Raw genomic sequence first — 15,300 nt, 5'->3', positions numbered from 1 at the left:
CGCCGTGAACCATCTTTCCTCCGGGAACCACATCAAACCATCTCCAGGGCTCTCCCCATCCAACCGTAGACACAGACCTTTGTTACTGCGTGAGGTCGGCTGAGGGGTGATGCCTGCCACTGTTCTCAGATTAGTCCATCGAGTCGCTCTGATTGACAGGGATCACTGTGCTCCTTTGACAGAGGGGGAAACTGAAGCCAGACTGGAGAAGCAGCTCACCAGGAGTCCCAGGAACAGAGCCGGAGTGTGCCTCGGCGGCAGTGTGCTTGAGTGATATGTGTCTGATCTCCAGTAGCCTCAAGTGACTGTTCATTTGAGTGTGCGTGCACACACAGACAGGTAGGGGGAGATTATAAGAAAACTGGCATTTGGGGGCTGGAGAGATGGCTCAGCGGTTAAGAGCTCCGACTGCTCTTCCAGAGGTCCTGAGTTCAATTCCCAGCAACCTCATGGTGGCTCACAACCATCTGTAATGAGGTCTGGTGTGTCTGAAGACAGCTACAGTGTACTATACATTAAATAAATAAATAAATAAATAAATAAATAAATAAATAGATAAATAAATCTTTAAAAAAAAAGAAAAAAGAAAACTGGGATTTGGATATAAAGCCAAACTTCTTCTCCTTCTCCTTCTCCTTCCTTCTTCCCTTCTTCTTTTTTCTTCTTTCTCCTCCTTCTCCTCCTCCTCCTCCTCCTCCTCCTCCTCCTCCTCCTCCTCCTCCTCCTCCTCCTCCTCCTCCTCCTCCTTCTTCTTCTTCTTCTTCTCCATGCCTGGCCAAGCTCACAATCTTAACCCATGTATCCAGTAGCACAAGGCTGGTTACACCCTCAGGCTTGGGTCTACCAGACTCAGTGACAGTAGTTATTTCGGAGTGAACCACAGACTGACCCAAGATGTTCTCTCCAGAGGCAGAGGCCCTAATGTGCCTGTCCCTTGGTGTTCTCTGCCTTCTGAACACACACTAGGCACTAGAGAGACTCTGGACAAAATATAGGACCCTGCCCTGGATGCTCTGTGTTCTGCTGAAGTGCTAGGGTCACGCACAGCACGTGTCTAGATCAGCCCCTAGGACAAGGCAGAGGCCCTGGGGCTGGATCAAGGGAGCCAGAGAACCCATTAGCCACCCTGAAGCATTGCCCCCCAACTGTCCATCTGGAGGAAGTTGTCAACAGGGGTTACTGGGATGCTCATAGTAGGGCACCCCACAGTTTCTACTCTAGGGGGTCCAGTCAGTGCTGACCAGGAGGCAGGAGAGGGGACTCTGTAACTGGTAAGCTTGGAATAAAGTGTACGAGGGCAGTGTGGGTTCCTCGGGTCTCCACCCTCCCCCAAAGCTGGATCACTGCCCCCAGGTAAAGAAGAGATGATTTATAGAGCCAAGGCCACCCGGACTGTCCTGTCACCTCCCCTCTGTTCCAAGTGACCATTCTGTCCTGGTCTCTCCTCACCAAAACCACATCTCCCTCATTTTCACTTCAGGAGAGACGGAGAGGTTGTTCAGGCCTTCCGAAAGATGTGGATCATGTCCCTTCAGAGAGACCCTTCAGCAGGGTCAACCCAGAGCCTAACCTAGGAACTCTCCTGCATCAGGTACCTCTCACAGAGGACATCTTCATCCTCTGGATGCCTCCAGAAAACAGAGAGAGGATCCAGAGCCTAACCTAGGAACTCTCCTGCACCAGGTACCTCTCACAGAGGACGTCTTCATCCTCTGGATGCCTCCAGAAAACAGAGAGAGGATCCAAGGGTTTCTGTCTGTCACCGTGGCCACCTGCCGCTTAATGTTCCCACCTCTCTATCCCCCTGTAGTGTTTGTGCCCACCCTGTGCCAAGTACATGAGCTACCTCTGCAAGGGAGGCTTTCCTGGGGGGAGACGGACTTCCCAGTTGGGAAACTGAGGCTTAAAGTTTGTCTCAAGTGGCAAGTCAGAGATCCCTCCCAAGGTGCCTGACTCCAGGTCTCACTGTTATGACCTTTCCTCTACATGGGGTGGAAGGCTCCCAGGGGCCTGTCTCGCTCGGGAATTTTCCTGCCTTCCATGTTCACTCCGAAGCTCTACACTCAGGGTCCTGGGGATGTAGAAGCTGATGTCTTTTGGGACAAAAGGATGTCCCTGAAAGAGATAAGCACAAAGCCCTTCCCGGTAGTGAACAGGCTGTTCAGAAGCTCAGAGGTGGGAAGGCTCCAGGAGACAACTGAAGAGCCTGAAGGTGACAGGCGTGATTGAAGGCGGGAGGCAGGGCTGTGGTGCAGAAGGAGGGCAAGCTAGCAGCTGCTGACAGCTGAGGAGGTGAGACGGGGAGCTAATGGGCCATCAGGAAGCTCCCAGCAGAGTGAAGGCAAGTTCAAATTGTCTCTGTGTGGGACTGAGGGGTGGGGGATGGACACACATCTGGGAGTCACCACGGCAGTCTCCCCGGGAGAGCCTGGCTGGGGACACCACCTCAGCAGCCCTCACCTCAAGTCCTCAGGAGGAAGTTCCCCCAGAATCCATCCTCTTTCCCACCCTAGGCCAGCATCTCAGGCCATATGGACACTTCCCCAATGTCTCAAACTCAGTAACTCAGAGCTGAGGGGACCTGAGGCAGACAAAGTCTGACCCAACGGTGACCTGCATAGATTAGAGGTGAGTGATTCGGAACAAGGGTACGACGGAGCTCCAGAAATACTCTATGGGCCATTGCCAGGACCTCAGGGTGAGTTATATTGGCACCACAATGTCCCTCACAGAACTATCAAAGCAGTGTGCCTAGGGTCAGCCACCTGTCTGTCCAGCCTCGGGGCAGCCTATTCAGAGAACCTGGGAGGCCCAGCCTCTCAGAGAAGCCCAACCTGTATGGCATTACTGGGGACTTGGGGGTGGCAGTCTACAAAGCAAACTCCTTCCTCCTCCTCTTGCCTGGGGATTCTGGACACCGCATCACCAGCCTTTCCCTCTTTGGGCTTAAGATTTTTCCATCAGAGTTACTGGTTTTTAATGGCGCCACGCCACTCTAAGTTCGGCAGGGCTTCCTGCTCTCTGAGACTACTGTCCCGGTTGATCCTTCTTGCTGGACGCTAAAGCAAGAGGCTTTAAAATCCTGGGTTCTAAGACAGTGGAGGAAGGGGGAGGAGGCTAGGGCAAAGGCCAGAGAAGGGGGAGAAGGGAGGTCGCAGTAGGCACAGAGGGTCATGCCTGAGAGCAATGGCGCCAGTCTCTCTCGCTTCTCCTTTTGGAAAAGGATAAATCAGAGAGAGAGAGAGAGCCTGAGTGGAGACCCTGGAGCAGCTCCTCCCCTTCCCACTCTGGTGCTGGGACCCCTGTTTCTGTGTCCTCCTCCTGCTCTGGAAGCAACAGCTCCAAACCAAACTTTCTGGGAACCTGACCCCCTGCCTGGCTGCCCATTCAGCCGTCGCCACCCGCCGCTGGGCAGGGGGTCTCCGAAGACAGGCAGCAGGGAGCCTGGGAGATGAGAACCCTGAAAAGCAGGGTCGCTAAGCAAAAGCTTTAAGCTATAGAGAAAGAGGGATTCTGGTCCAGGGGCGGGGCAGGGGGACCGGAACCGCGGGCGGCTCACCTGCAGGACACGGTGATCTCCACCTTGGTAGCCGGGATGCTGCCCGCCAAGGAGTCGAACTCGCTGAGCGACGCCATGTCCTCGGGCTGCTCCATCGCCCACCGTCCCCCCCACCCCACCCCAAATTAGTCAATATTCCTGCGCGATTCACGCCTCCTCCGAAGCGGCTGCAGCCCTGGGCTGGGCGGCCAGGGGAGGAGAGGAGCGCGAAGAGGGGGCGTGGGAAGTGCGAGCGGGAAGGGGGCGGAGAGCGGGGGCCGCGGAGAAACGGGGCGCGGGAGCTGCTGCGGGGAGGTGGGGGCCGCGGCGAGGGAACCGGGGCGCAGCTGGGAGGGGTCCCAGAAGGGGCGTGGGGACTCGGGGAGGGGGACGAGGACTGCGCCGCCTGGGGCTTGGGGCGCAGCGCCACGTCTTCTGCTAGGGCTCCGGCTCCGGGGTGCCTGGACTGCGGGAAAATCAAATGTGCCCGGAGTCCCCGCCGCCTCCCGCCAGGCGCGCGCTGCGTGCGGAGTCCGCGGGCGCCGGAGGGGCCGCCCGCAGGGGCCGGGGCGGGGCCGGGGCGGGGTCTGCGCGGGGCGAGTGTAGGAGCGATGTGTGAGTGTGTGAGTGTGCGCGCGTGTATGTGTGTGTGCACGCGCGTGGCGGGCGTGGGGACGCGGCTCCGGATGACGGGGACAGGGCTGGCGACAGCCAGAGAAGGTCCCAGGGCGCGCACCGCCCTTTGCGCAAATCCCCCACCCCACTTGTTCAGTCATGGTCTGTGTGTTGGGGGAGGGCGACAGTCCAAGGGGCACCTGTTTGGGCAGCATCTAGGCGGGGTTCGGGGAAGAGGGCTCTGCTGAGTGTGCACACCGCCACCGGAGGGTCTAAGCCCAGAGCGAGCTCTCCATCTCCCTTTTGGGGAGGCGGCGACCAGCCTGGTGCCAGGAAGGTTGGTCTAGTTTCCGACGTAGGGTAGGTCAGTGGGCGCTTGCCCATCCGCCTCTTGTGTCCGCCAACCCTAGTCTTGGCTAGTCGCCCAACCTTTACCCAGCTCCGTCGTCTTCCTCCTCCTCTCGTCGTGACCATAGGGGCCGAGCCAACCCCCGGGTCTGTCTGGAAGCTTCCTCCACTAGACTGAGTGGTTGGCCTCAGCTCCCTGAGCTTTGCAACCAGTACCCCAGTATACCTGGCTCAGAGCCCTGCACTGGGAAGCGAGGGGAGGGTCAAAACATCTCTCAGGCAGTCTCTTCCCAGCCAAGCCTGAGGTCCCTGCCGGGCTCAGCCTGCCCTCTGGGCCTGGGGTTGCAGCTCCAAGCTAGCTCCTGGAGGCTGTACGCGTAGTTTCCTCTCCAACAAATCCACCCGCGGCCCCTCCTCAGCTTCAGTGTAAGCTTTGCTGAGACAAAACAGAGCTGAGCTGCAACTTCCTCAGCCACCACCACCTCCTCACACATCGTGGATGCTGGTCGCTATCAGTGGTGGCCTTCTGGCAGCAGGGCATTCCGAGCAGGTGCACGCAAATGCTGTTTGAAATCAATTTTCAATACATCAGTCAGAGCCAGAGTCGAAGACAAACAGAACACCTTCCTTGGACTTGCACAAGTGATTTCTGTTTACCTAAGGTCTCCAGATCAGCTCTGTCACCTGGGCAGACAGCCAGGAGAAGCACTGGATTGGGGGGGCGGGGGGGGGCCCCGAGGTTGGTGGGAGCAAGAGAGGGGATGACTCACTTTTGGGTTGGGCCTGGGGCTCTCCCTGCACAGTCTCCCCTTATTTCTTTGTGGGTTTTTTGTTTGTTTTGGTTTTTATTGTTTTCCAATTTTCAATTGATCTCAAATTTAGAACAAAATCCAGCCTGAACCCCAAGTGAGCTGTAGTCAATATGTCTAAAAGTATCGTTCAATATGGTAACGAGACGGAACGAGCAGCAAGGAGACGTTTCCACCCAGTCGGGTCCTCTGTATGTGTTCTTAGGATGAGTACAGTTTCTAACACCATATACACCATACAGAGGAATGGTCCGGAAGCATAAAGATTTGAAGTGACCTGGTGACATTTGTGATTAGGAATGTGCTTTTATTTTATTATTATTGGTTTGTTTTGTTTTTCAAGACAGGGTTTCCCTATGTAGCCCTGGCTGCTCTGGAACTTGCTCTGTAGACCAGGCTGGCCTCGAACTCACAGAGATCTGCCTGTCTCTGCCTCCGTGCCGGGATCAAAGGTCTGCACCACCGCTGCCTGGCAGGGAGGTGGGTTTTTTTTTTTTTTCTTTTTTTTTTTCGGGGCTGGGGACCGAACCCAGGACCTTGCGCTTCCTAGGCAAGCGCTCTACCACTGAGCCAAATCCCCAACCTGGGAGGTGTTTTAAAATACAATTCTAATGATCGGGCAGAGACAAGGTTACCCCTTTACCCCGGGCATGCTGTGGGCATGGGGTAACAAGGGCAGTGCCGCTCACCAGTCACCACACCCCTCTGTCTCTGATGTCCTCTTTGGAGTGGCAGCTATAGAGAGGCAGAGAGGCTGTTCCGCTGAGACTGTTGTGCTGATGACCTTGAAAAATGACAGCATTTGGAGCGGTGACTCTAGGGTCTCCTTGCAGAAGAACGCAGCCTGTATTGGCTCCTCCCCTCCCCAACTGGTTGTAAAGCTCTGCCGGCTGGCTCTTTTTGGCAAAACAGAACAAACCGTATCTGGTCATTTCTTTGTCAAGTCCTAGGCTTAAATGAAGAAGAAGAAGAAGAAGAAGAAGAAGAAGAAGAAGAAGAAGAAGAAGAAGAAGAAGAAGAAGAAGAAGAAGAAGAAGAAGAAGAGGAGAAGGAGGAGGAGGAGGAGGAGGAGGAGGAGGAAGAGAGGAGAAGAGGAAGAGGAGGAAGAGGAAGAAGAAGAAGAGAAGAAGAAGAAGAGAAGAAGAAGAAGAAGAAGAGGAAGAAGAAGAAAGAAGAAGAGAAGGAAGGAGGAGAAGAAGAAGAGGTAGAAGAAGAAGAAGAAGAAGAAGAAGAAGAAGAAGAAGAAGAAGAAGAAGAGGTGGAGGAGGAGGAGGGGGAGGAAGAGGAGGAGGAGGAGAAGGAGGAGGAGAAGGAGGAGGAGGAGGAGGGAGGGAGAAAAGGCAGGTGTTGGTGATGCACACCTTTAATCCCAGCACTCGGGAAGCAGAGGCAGGAGGATCTCTGTGAGTTCCAGGCCAGCCTGGTCTACAAGGGAAGTTACAAGACAGGCAGGGCTATGTAGAGAGACCATGTCTCAAAGGTAACCACGACAAAGGGCAAAAAGAATCTGTTCCTAAAAGCCCCAGGTTAGGGGCTGGAGAGATGGCACAGAGGTTAAGAGCACTGACTGCTCTCCCAGAGGTCCTGAGTTCAATTCCCAGCAACCACATGGTGGCTCACAACCATCTGGAATGGGATCTGATGCCCTCTTCTGGTGTATCTGAAGACAGCTATACAGTATACTTATATAAAATAAATAAATCTTTAAAAAGCTAGTTGGGCTTCAGGACATATAGAACGAGCCAGCACTGAGGCCTAGAGAGCAAGGGATCAGGGGACAAGGGGGAAGAATGGGAACCAGGAGGGGAGGTGACTGAGTGGTCACACTGAGAGTGAGGCCTTGCATGGGCGCTAGAGTCAGCTCTGAGACAGACTGGACAGAGCGTCTGAGAGATCAGGGAAAGCAGGGTGACTGGAAGGGCCACTGACCCCGCACAAGGACTGGGTCCCAGGACTCTTCTCACTCCTTCTGCCCAAACAGGGCTTCCGCCAGCTTTCAGCTCCATGGCTAACATGGCTGACAGCTATATGCTCCAGAAGGACTCACCTTCTGACACTGCTAGCCTGACACACAGGGCCAGAGTGTCCCAGAGTGGGAGAAGGTCTCAGGCTGAGACACAGACTCCAGCAGGTGTACTGGGCTTAACTTTCACCCCATCGGGGAAGCCGAGTTGCGTTCACCAGAAGAGGGCATCAGATCCCATTACAGATGGTTGTGAGCCACCATGTGGTTGCTGGGATTTGAACTCAGGACCTCTGGAAGAGCAGTCGGTGCTCTTAACCACTGAGCCACCTCTCCAGCCCGCTGAGTTGCGTTCTTCTGGGACAACTGTAGAACATAGGCCGGGGCTGTACCTGGCAGCCACAGATCTAGAATGTGTGTCTGGAGTGAAGCCTAAAGGTTGGTGGGGGTAGAAGATAAGGCCAGGAGGTGGGTGAGAAGACACAGTGCCAGGTTCCAGCTGCCACCAGCCTGTCCAAAAGGGAGGCACCAATGGAGGTCTGGGAGGCACAGGTCGGGCCCAGAACAAAACTCTCCGATGAGTGTCCGGAGCACGGCTTTAAAGCAAACCTGTGGGTGATGCATTTGGGTGAATTTGTTCTCTACTGTTTTTCTCTTTCTTTCAGAACTGAGGACCGAACCCAGGGTCTTGCGCTTGCTGGGCAAGTGCTCTACCACTGAGGTAAATCCCCAACCCCAGATTCGCTCTCTAGAATGTGTACTCTGGTCACCTGGCCACCCGTGACATCCTGACAAACCTTCTGGTGACCCATCACATGCTACAGACTGACTCTGGGTGGCTAGAACCCAGATCGGAAGCAACCGTGATCCCCGGCCCACCCACCACAGAAGCACCATCACCCCTCTGATTAAGAACCTCGAGCACGGACCCGGGGCCATGCCCGGAAGAGTTGGGAATATCAGCGTCAGCACTTCTCCTTCACCGTCCAAGACTGCAGACGGCCTTCATCTGACCTGATTCATGGTGTTAATGATGGCAGAGCAATTTTGAGAGGCGGCTCTCGGCATCTATAAGGAGGGGAAAAGCACTGAGGGCCGGGGACCAAGCTCCTTGCAGAAGAGGCAGCTGCAGTCACCCTTCTGCTCAGCCCCTCCCCTCCAGAGGCACTTTGAGTAAATGCTCGCCCTCCGATCTGCCCTGTTACAACGGGAGAAAGTTGATGTGAGCATTGCAGCACGGGAGTGTGCAAGGGGACATTGTGTGTCTCTGTGTGTGTGTGTGTGTGTGTGTGTGTGTGTGTGTGTGTGTCTCGGGGACGGGGGGTACCCATGCTATACCTGAGAACATTGCAGGGTGAACACAGCCTTGGACCTGGCAGGGTGCATAGCTTACTTAAAGGCATGGGCTTCACTTGAGCCCCTCATTTACTTGTGCTGTAAATACCCTGTACCACTTACATGGCAGCCTCATCCGGAGGAGAGCCAGGGGGCAGGAGGAAACTTGAAACCTTCCTAGCAGCAGGAAAGAGGTAAGATGCAGAGTCTGACTCCATCCAGTAATAGAAATTCTAGAAGGAGTGTGGCTCAGAGACCCTGTAGGTTAACCCCTTTGATTTCGGAAAAGCTTAGAGGCCAGTGATGGGTTCAAGGTCATAGGAGTCTTCCCCAGTGAGAAACCCCACTCATTACAGTGAGGCTAGACACCCCAGAGCAGTGAGGACCTGCATCAGATAGGGTGGGGCCGAGCATTTCCAATGGGGCCGGGAAGATGTTGGGCTCCCTGAGAAATGCCCAGCCTTCCCCAGGGTGAAGCTCAGACTGTTGCTGTAACTCGGGATTCCCTTCTCTTGGGACCAGCTCCCAACTGGCTGGCCCTCCATGGCCTGCCTTTCTTTTTGGCTTTCTCCCTTCATTCTCTCTCCAGATGATGGAGGCCTCTTGCCCTTACAGCAGTCCACACATGCGTGTGTGTGTGTGTGTGTGTGTGTGTGTGTGTGTGTGTGTGTGTGTGTGTACACTAATGCATGCAGCACAAATCACCCTCTGCCTAAGATCCCCCACCCCCATGTTATCATCCCACACTAGAACATTCCATTAACCTCTCTGGCTGCATCTCTTTGGTCACTCCAGTGACCACAGCCAGCCACACAGGCCTTCCTGGGCCTGCAGGTCACCAACTAGGCCTTTATATCTGCTCTTTTGTTTCCCTTGCTTGGAAGAGCGTCTGTTTCAATGCCCCCAGCCCTTCAAAGAGACCCTCCCCCAGGGCTCTCCCCACCACAGGAGCTTGTCACTCACCGATGCCTATCTCTGTGTTCTTTTCCTTTTGTCTGTTTTTCCACTGGGAAAGCTTTACACAGACGAGGGCTGTCTTGCTCACGGTTGATTCGGCACCGGAGGACAGTGCAGGTACCAACAGATCACACGTGGCGGGCTCTTGTTGCATCCGAAATGCCCGCTCTCGCCCCTGGAAGCACCAAGTCCTTCAGAAAGACCCCCAGAGCCCTCCCTCGTCCGTGCCATCTGACGAGTGCCCATCACACGCATCATTAAACATTTATTCTGCGTGTCTCACGAAGAAAGAAGCTAGGAAACTGTGTGTCAACCATCTGGCTGACACCGTCAGGGTCTGGGGCCAGAGCCTCGCGGAAAGGAAGGAGAGGCTGTCTCCCTCCATCTTATTTACTGAGAACCCTCCATGAACACAGCATCGAGAATCACACATCTGCCGCCCACTCAGCCCTGGCCACCGTCGTCCCACTAAACACCAGTTCCTGCACCCAGTCATCTCTAGGGTGGAGGGTGGAGGGCTCAGGCGGCCAGAGCAGCTCAAGGGTTTTCTTCCTAAGGAAGCTGCAGATGAATGGGCAGCGAGGAACCTGGACTGAGACCGCTTCAGCAGCTGGCTTCGTTCTCGGTCTCCCATGCTCACAGAGCTAAAAGCCCTGGAGAGGATGCAAGCCTCCGGCCTTGTAAACTGAGACCCTGGCCTCATGCAGACTTCTTCCTGATTCTCGGAGCAATGTCCATCTTCCGTCTCACTCCATCCCAGCGTAAACGCACAACCTGTCACCTCCCTTGATTTCCCTCCCTGGCAAACTTCATCCAGTATCGGTGTGGTGTGGGTTGCAAACCTCAGTGCTGCAGAGGTCTTAAAAGATGGCTCTGCAGATCTGGAAACTGAGGCCCATGGAGGGAAAGAGATCCCTTCAGGGCCGTTTGCCAGCGGATGGCAATTAGCAACAAAAGCTAATAAATGCTCAGATTCAAATTAGAGTCTGGGTTTTTGTTGTTGGTGGTGGTGGGGTTTTTGTTTGTTGGTTGGTTGGTTGGTTGGGCTTTTTGTTGTTGTTGTTCCTTTTGGAGACAGAATCTCATGTAGCCCAGGTTGGCCTCAAATTCTCTATGCCCCTGCCTCCACCTCTAGTGCGCTGGGATTACAGCACTTGGTTTTAGATAGTTCTGAGGATCAAACTCAGTAAGCACTCTACCAGCTGAGCTATATTACCAGTCTAGGTCCACGTCGACCTTGATCTGACCATAGTCTTAGCTGGCCCCGAACCCATCCGCTACCTTCCTGCCTCAGTATAGATCATTTTACCTCCGCTCCCTCTAGATGGTTGCCTTAACTTTCACCTCATTAACACACAGATGTACCATTTCTGACCCTGCCATGAGGTCTGTGCGCTCACCCCTGGTGACAGGATCCGCAAGAGCTAGCTTGGATGCCCCAGGCCTTTTCTCTCAGGCCGTGTATGTGCATCAGACTACACCTCTTCCAGATTAGCCCAGACCCCATGATCTGACCAGGGCTTCACTTCCGATTGGTGTACATGAGGGTGGGTGCGGGGCTGGGGTCAGAAGGCTTGGTTCTTACCTGGACTCCACAGCCTGATTTTGCCCAGCCTCGACCTGGGTCCAGATTTTCATCTTTCTCGACACCCCCCGCCCCGCCCCCAACTCCCTTTATAGGGTTGGTGCTGGAAGCTAAGGCCTAGCCCATGCCAGCAAACACTCTGCCACCCAGCTACACCCCCAGCTCCTAATTCCAAATGAAAACAGCCTCCTCCCTCCCTCGTGTGGCAAGCTGGCTTGCCTTGGGGCTTGCTGAACGCCCTGCTCCGTGCTAAGACCCTCTCCCCTTGTCTGAGCGTCTTAGAAAACGGGAGATTTGGTCTCAAGCTGAAAAGCAGACTCAGCTCCTCCCTGTCCTGCCGGCTTCCCACTAGCGAGCATGATGTCTTCTCAAGCCGAGGAGGAGCAGGGAGACACAGCCTCTCTCTCGGCCAATTCCATTCCTGGAACTCCTCCTCCTCCTCTGACTAGCTCCAAAGACCCTGGGGTGGGGGGGATAGAAGAGGGGGCTGTTGCGGCCCCACCGCCCTGGCTGTCTCTCCTAGTACCTGTACAGGGCAAGCCTGGGAAGCCGCTGAGGATGAAATCCCTCCTCCCCCCCTTAAGCTCTAAATTGATTTTCATGCCATGCGACTCGTATTTGCTTGCCTGGCTGCAGAGGTAACTGAAATGAGCACAGAAGGCCAGGAGCCTGGCTTTGTGTGCAAGCCGAGGTCCCGGAGGCCCTGCCCTGGCGAGCCCCTGGCGAGCCTGCTGGAGTCTTCAGCTGCCCGCCGAGATTTCCCTGAGTTTATTAGCTCTGCTTCCCACTCCCGGCAGCTCATCAGACACATTCTCGTTGGCCTGCCTCCTCTACCTTTGGCTAGGAACAACGGCTGCCCTGACCGAGGGAAATGGCTGTTCTCCGGTTCTCTGATAATTCCATCAGCCCTTAGGTGAGACTCAGGTGTCAGGCTTGTGCCACCGGCCTAGAGCAGTTGTCTTACCATCCTCTCTGCTGGGATCTCTGTTCATTAGGTTTCCCCCAGTAGGGAAAAGATAGGGTCAGGGGTATAATTCCATGGCACAGATTTGCTTCAGTATGTTCCAGGCACACACACACACACACACACACACACACACACACACACACACACACACACACACGTGAACTTCCAGTGTGACAGAGGGACAAACCAGACCAGGGAGGAAGGGTATTTTGCAGCCCTGCATTTGAGGATCCATTGGAACCAGAAGTGTAAGGCCACCCTACCATGACCTGAGCTCACCAACCAAGTCCCTCGTTCCTCCTGCTTCCGGAAAGGGAGCAAGGTCTTCAGGATTGAACGTGGCTGCAAACAACGGAGAACTGTGGATTCCCCTCCCTTTGATGGCTTTGCCTACATGTATATGCTGACCCGGGATAGCCACTTTCCCTGTCAGTTGTTAATGAGGAAGCAGAGATGTGCCCGGCCCCTCCCCCACACCGCCTCTGCCTGTACTGAGTACACCGGGCACAGCTCTTAACAGAGCCCAGCCAGACCCTTGAGGAGGGGGAAGTGGTTTCCATGAGCCTGGCACAGCGGTTCGGCCATTACATTTCTGACCCAATTAACACGCTGATCAGGGTCACGTGTGTCCTGGGCCCCAGCGGCCGGCTTCTGGGAAGGAGCCTGAGAGTATGGAGCAGGGTGGATGTCCCCACCTGCAAGGTCATCTTCCCCCTCTATGTATCAAGATGGGGACAACGGAAAAAGAGCTAAACTCAGCAAGACATCCCCAAGTCCGTCCCTCGATAGCGATAGGGGCTTTGGGCCCATTGTTCCGTTTATTCACTCACTTTACTGGGCTTTGGTCCTCAGTTTGTTCATCTAGAAATGGGTGTAATAAGGTCAGCCTCGGTTTGGGTGATAAAGACAGAAATGCACACTGGAGGGTGACGGCGACATATGCCTTTTATCTCTGAGTTCAAGGCCAGTCTGGTCTGTAGAGAGTTCCAGGACAGCCAGGGATACAGAGAGATCCTGTCTCAAAACAAAGCAAAACAAAAAAACAAAGACAGAAATACTCAAGTTGAACTGTTTTCTCAAGCGAAGTTATTTCCTGGCTAATGTCAGTGAAGGACTCCAGATTACCACAGAAAGGATGATTTTACCGCGCGGGGAGGACTAAACAGAGAGGAGAAGCCAGCTTTTTAGGCCCAGGCCCCGGGCTCCTGCAGCCCAGACCTGGGAGTGTCTGCCTAGACTAGCTGACAGAAGGTGGAGCACCCCGGCTCTCGTAGGCTCACTCTGCTGGGCTCAAAGCTCAATTCTAGTCGGTGGCAATCTGAGCAGTCCTCGGTTTTCTTCATTCCAAGAGCAGCTGGCTTCGGCTTAGTAAAATCATGAAAGGTGTTTCTGTCTTTTGAAGCAGCCGCAAGGCTAAACTGCATTCACAGCGGCCTCTAGTGGCAGACTCCCAAAATAGCGTGCGAAATGCAAACTTGGCAGCTGGAGGAAATCTTCTCAAATTGACCTACATTCAGTCTTGAAGCTGAAACCGGAGTTCAAACCTCAGCCTGACGAACGGGGAGGCTCAACTCAAGGCGTCACGTGGCTCTCCAAGGTGACACGAAGACCTCACACTCCTGCGTTCGCACGTCTTGCCCTGTGGTTTTAGACAGGGGTCTTAAAAAGACTTATTTTAATGTGTTTGTATGAGTTCATGTGTAGGTACCGTGTCTGTGCAGGAGCCCATGCAGGCCAACAGGGAGAGTCAGACGCCCTGAGTTAACTGGAGTCACAGGCTGTTGTGAATCCCCATGTGGGTGCTGAGAGCTGAATGCTGGTCCTCTGCACGAGAAGCAGGCACCTGCTCTTAATCGCTGAGCCATCTCCCACCCAGATACAACTCTCGAATTTTTGTTTTTCCCCTCTGGAAGGCAGGGACCTCGCTATATAGGCCAGAGTGGTCTCAGGCTCGCCACCACAGGCGGGATTCTAAATCACCAGTTTGGACAACAAGCAGGAGTGCGAGGTCTCCATGGGACCAGCCCAGCCTTCTTGCGGCTGCTGGACCGGCCTTTCCCGACGCTTACCTGCATCACAGGGACCTATTCTTTGGAACCCGGTTCTGAGGGCATGGAGTGCTTCTTGGCAGGAAGCACTCAACTCGAACACATGTTCCTGCCAATGCTTTTCCTCCTCCGCACCCTGCAAGCGTGGTGCCGGAGGGGCCACGGGGAGGCTCAGATTGGCTCGAGGATCTGGGCGGGGAGGAGCAGTTTGTGGGGAAAGCTATTTTGACATATTCTGGAGACAGGATCCAAAAATAAACGAAGCCGAGGACTTCCAGAGGGCTGAGTGGAAAGGGCTTTTGCTGTCACGCCAGCCAAACCAGGATCTGTGACTCTGGGCGCAGCGATTTTGGCCAACGAGCCTCCGTTTCTTTTCTGATGGAGGACGTTTTATTTGATTCACTCGGCAATGTCCTCAAAGCGTTTCGAAGGTGCTGGGACGCCATGGAATGAGAACAGGGCAGGGCCTTGCTGAGGTCAAAGCACAGAGGGAAGAGGCTGTGAGGGGAGGCTCCTGGGGGTGGGCATAGAGAAGCAGGGGGTAGGAGGAGTCAGGTGCAGTGGAAGGGCACTTACCTGGCAAATAGGAGGTCCTGGGTTCTCTGCCCCAACATTGGGATGGAATGAACGCACACACACACGTGCATACACCACACCCACACACACACACACACACACACACACACACACACACACACACACACACACAAGGCTGAAGAGGTATGTCGTGTTGTGGCTTTAAGGTCTATTGGTACCAGAAGCTGGCTTTTAAAAAGTGTTTCCGGTACCAGATCCTGCTCGGAATACCTGTTCTGCCGTGAGCAGTACTGTGATCCCATTGCAGAGGACCGCCGTGAGTTCAAGGCCGGCCTCTGACCCCGACCCCGATTTTTGGATGAGGGGATCGAAAGTTCAAGATCATTCCTAGCTACAGAGAGTTAAGGGCTGCCTGGGATACACGAGGACCTGTCCCGGATAACGAGAACCCAAGGAAAGAAGTGTTTCCAGGTTGCTTCACAGGTGTCTTATGGCTGCAGAGTCCCCTCCCTTCTCTGCCACTTGTCTCACTGACCGCTCCACTTCAGGGGGCGCTGTGGCGCTCACACAGCAGGGCCTGGTACTCAGTATAATACCT

General features: G+C 54.5%; 1 protein-coding gene across 2 annotated transcripts in view; it reads right to left on the bottom strand.

The window, feature by feature from the left end:
* Positions 1-3,973, bottom strand: part of Cpne5 (copine 5) — an 81,576-nt gene extending 77,603 nt beyond the window's left edge. The window contains exon 1 of one of the 2 annotated variants that reach the window (XM_032888799.1): positions 3,560-3,973. In XM_032888799.1, the coding sequence (XP_032744690.1) occupies positions 3,560-3,654 (95 nt within the window). In that variant the 5' untranslated portion in view covers positions 3,655-3,973. The remainder of the gene's footprint in view (positions 1-3,559) is intronic. The other variant, XM_032888797.1, reaches the window with a different exon arrangement.
* Positions 3,974-15,300: the final 11,327 nt, after the last annotated feature.

The sequence above is a fragment of the Rattus rattus genome, chromosome 18 (genome assembly GCF_011064425.1).
Source record: "Rattus rattus isolate New Zealand chromosome 18, Rrattus_CSIRO_v1, whole genome shotgun sequence".
Lineage (NCBI taxonomy): Eukaryota > Metazoa > Chordata > Mammalia > Rodentia > Muridae > Rattus > Rattus rattus.
The sequence above is the reverse complement of the archived record's forward strand: the minus strand, read 5'-3'. Positions and strand labels throughout refer to the sequence as shown.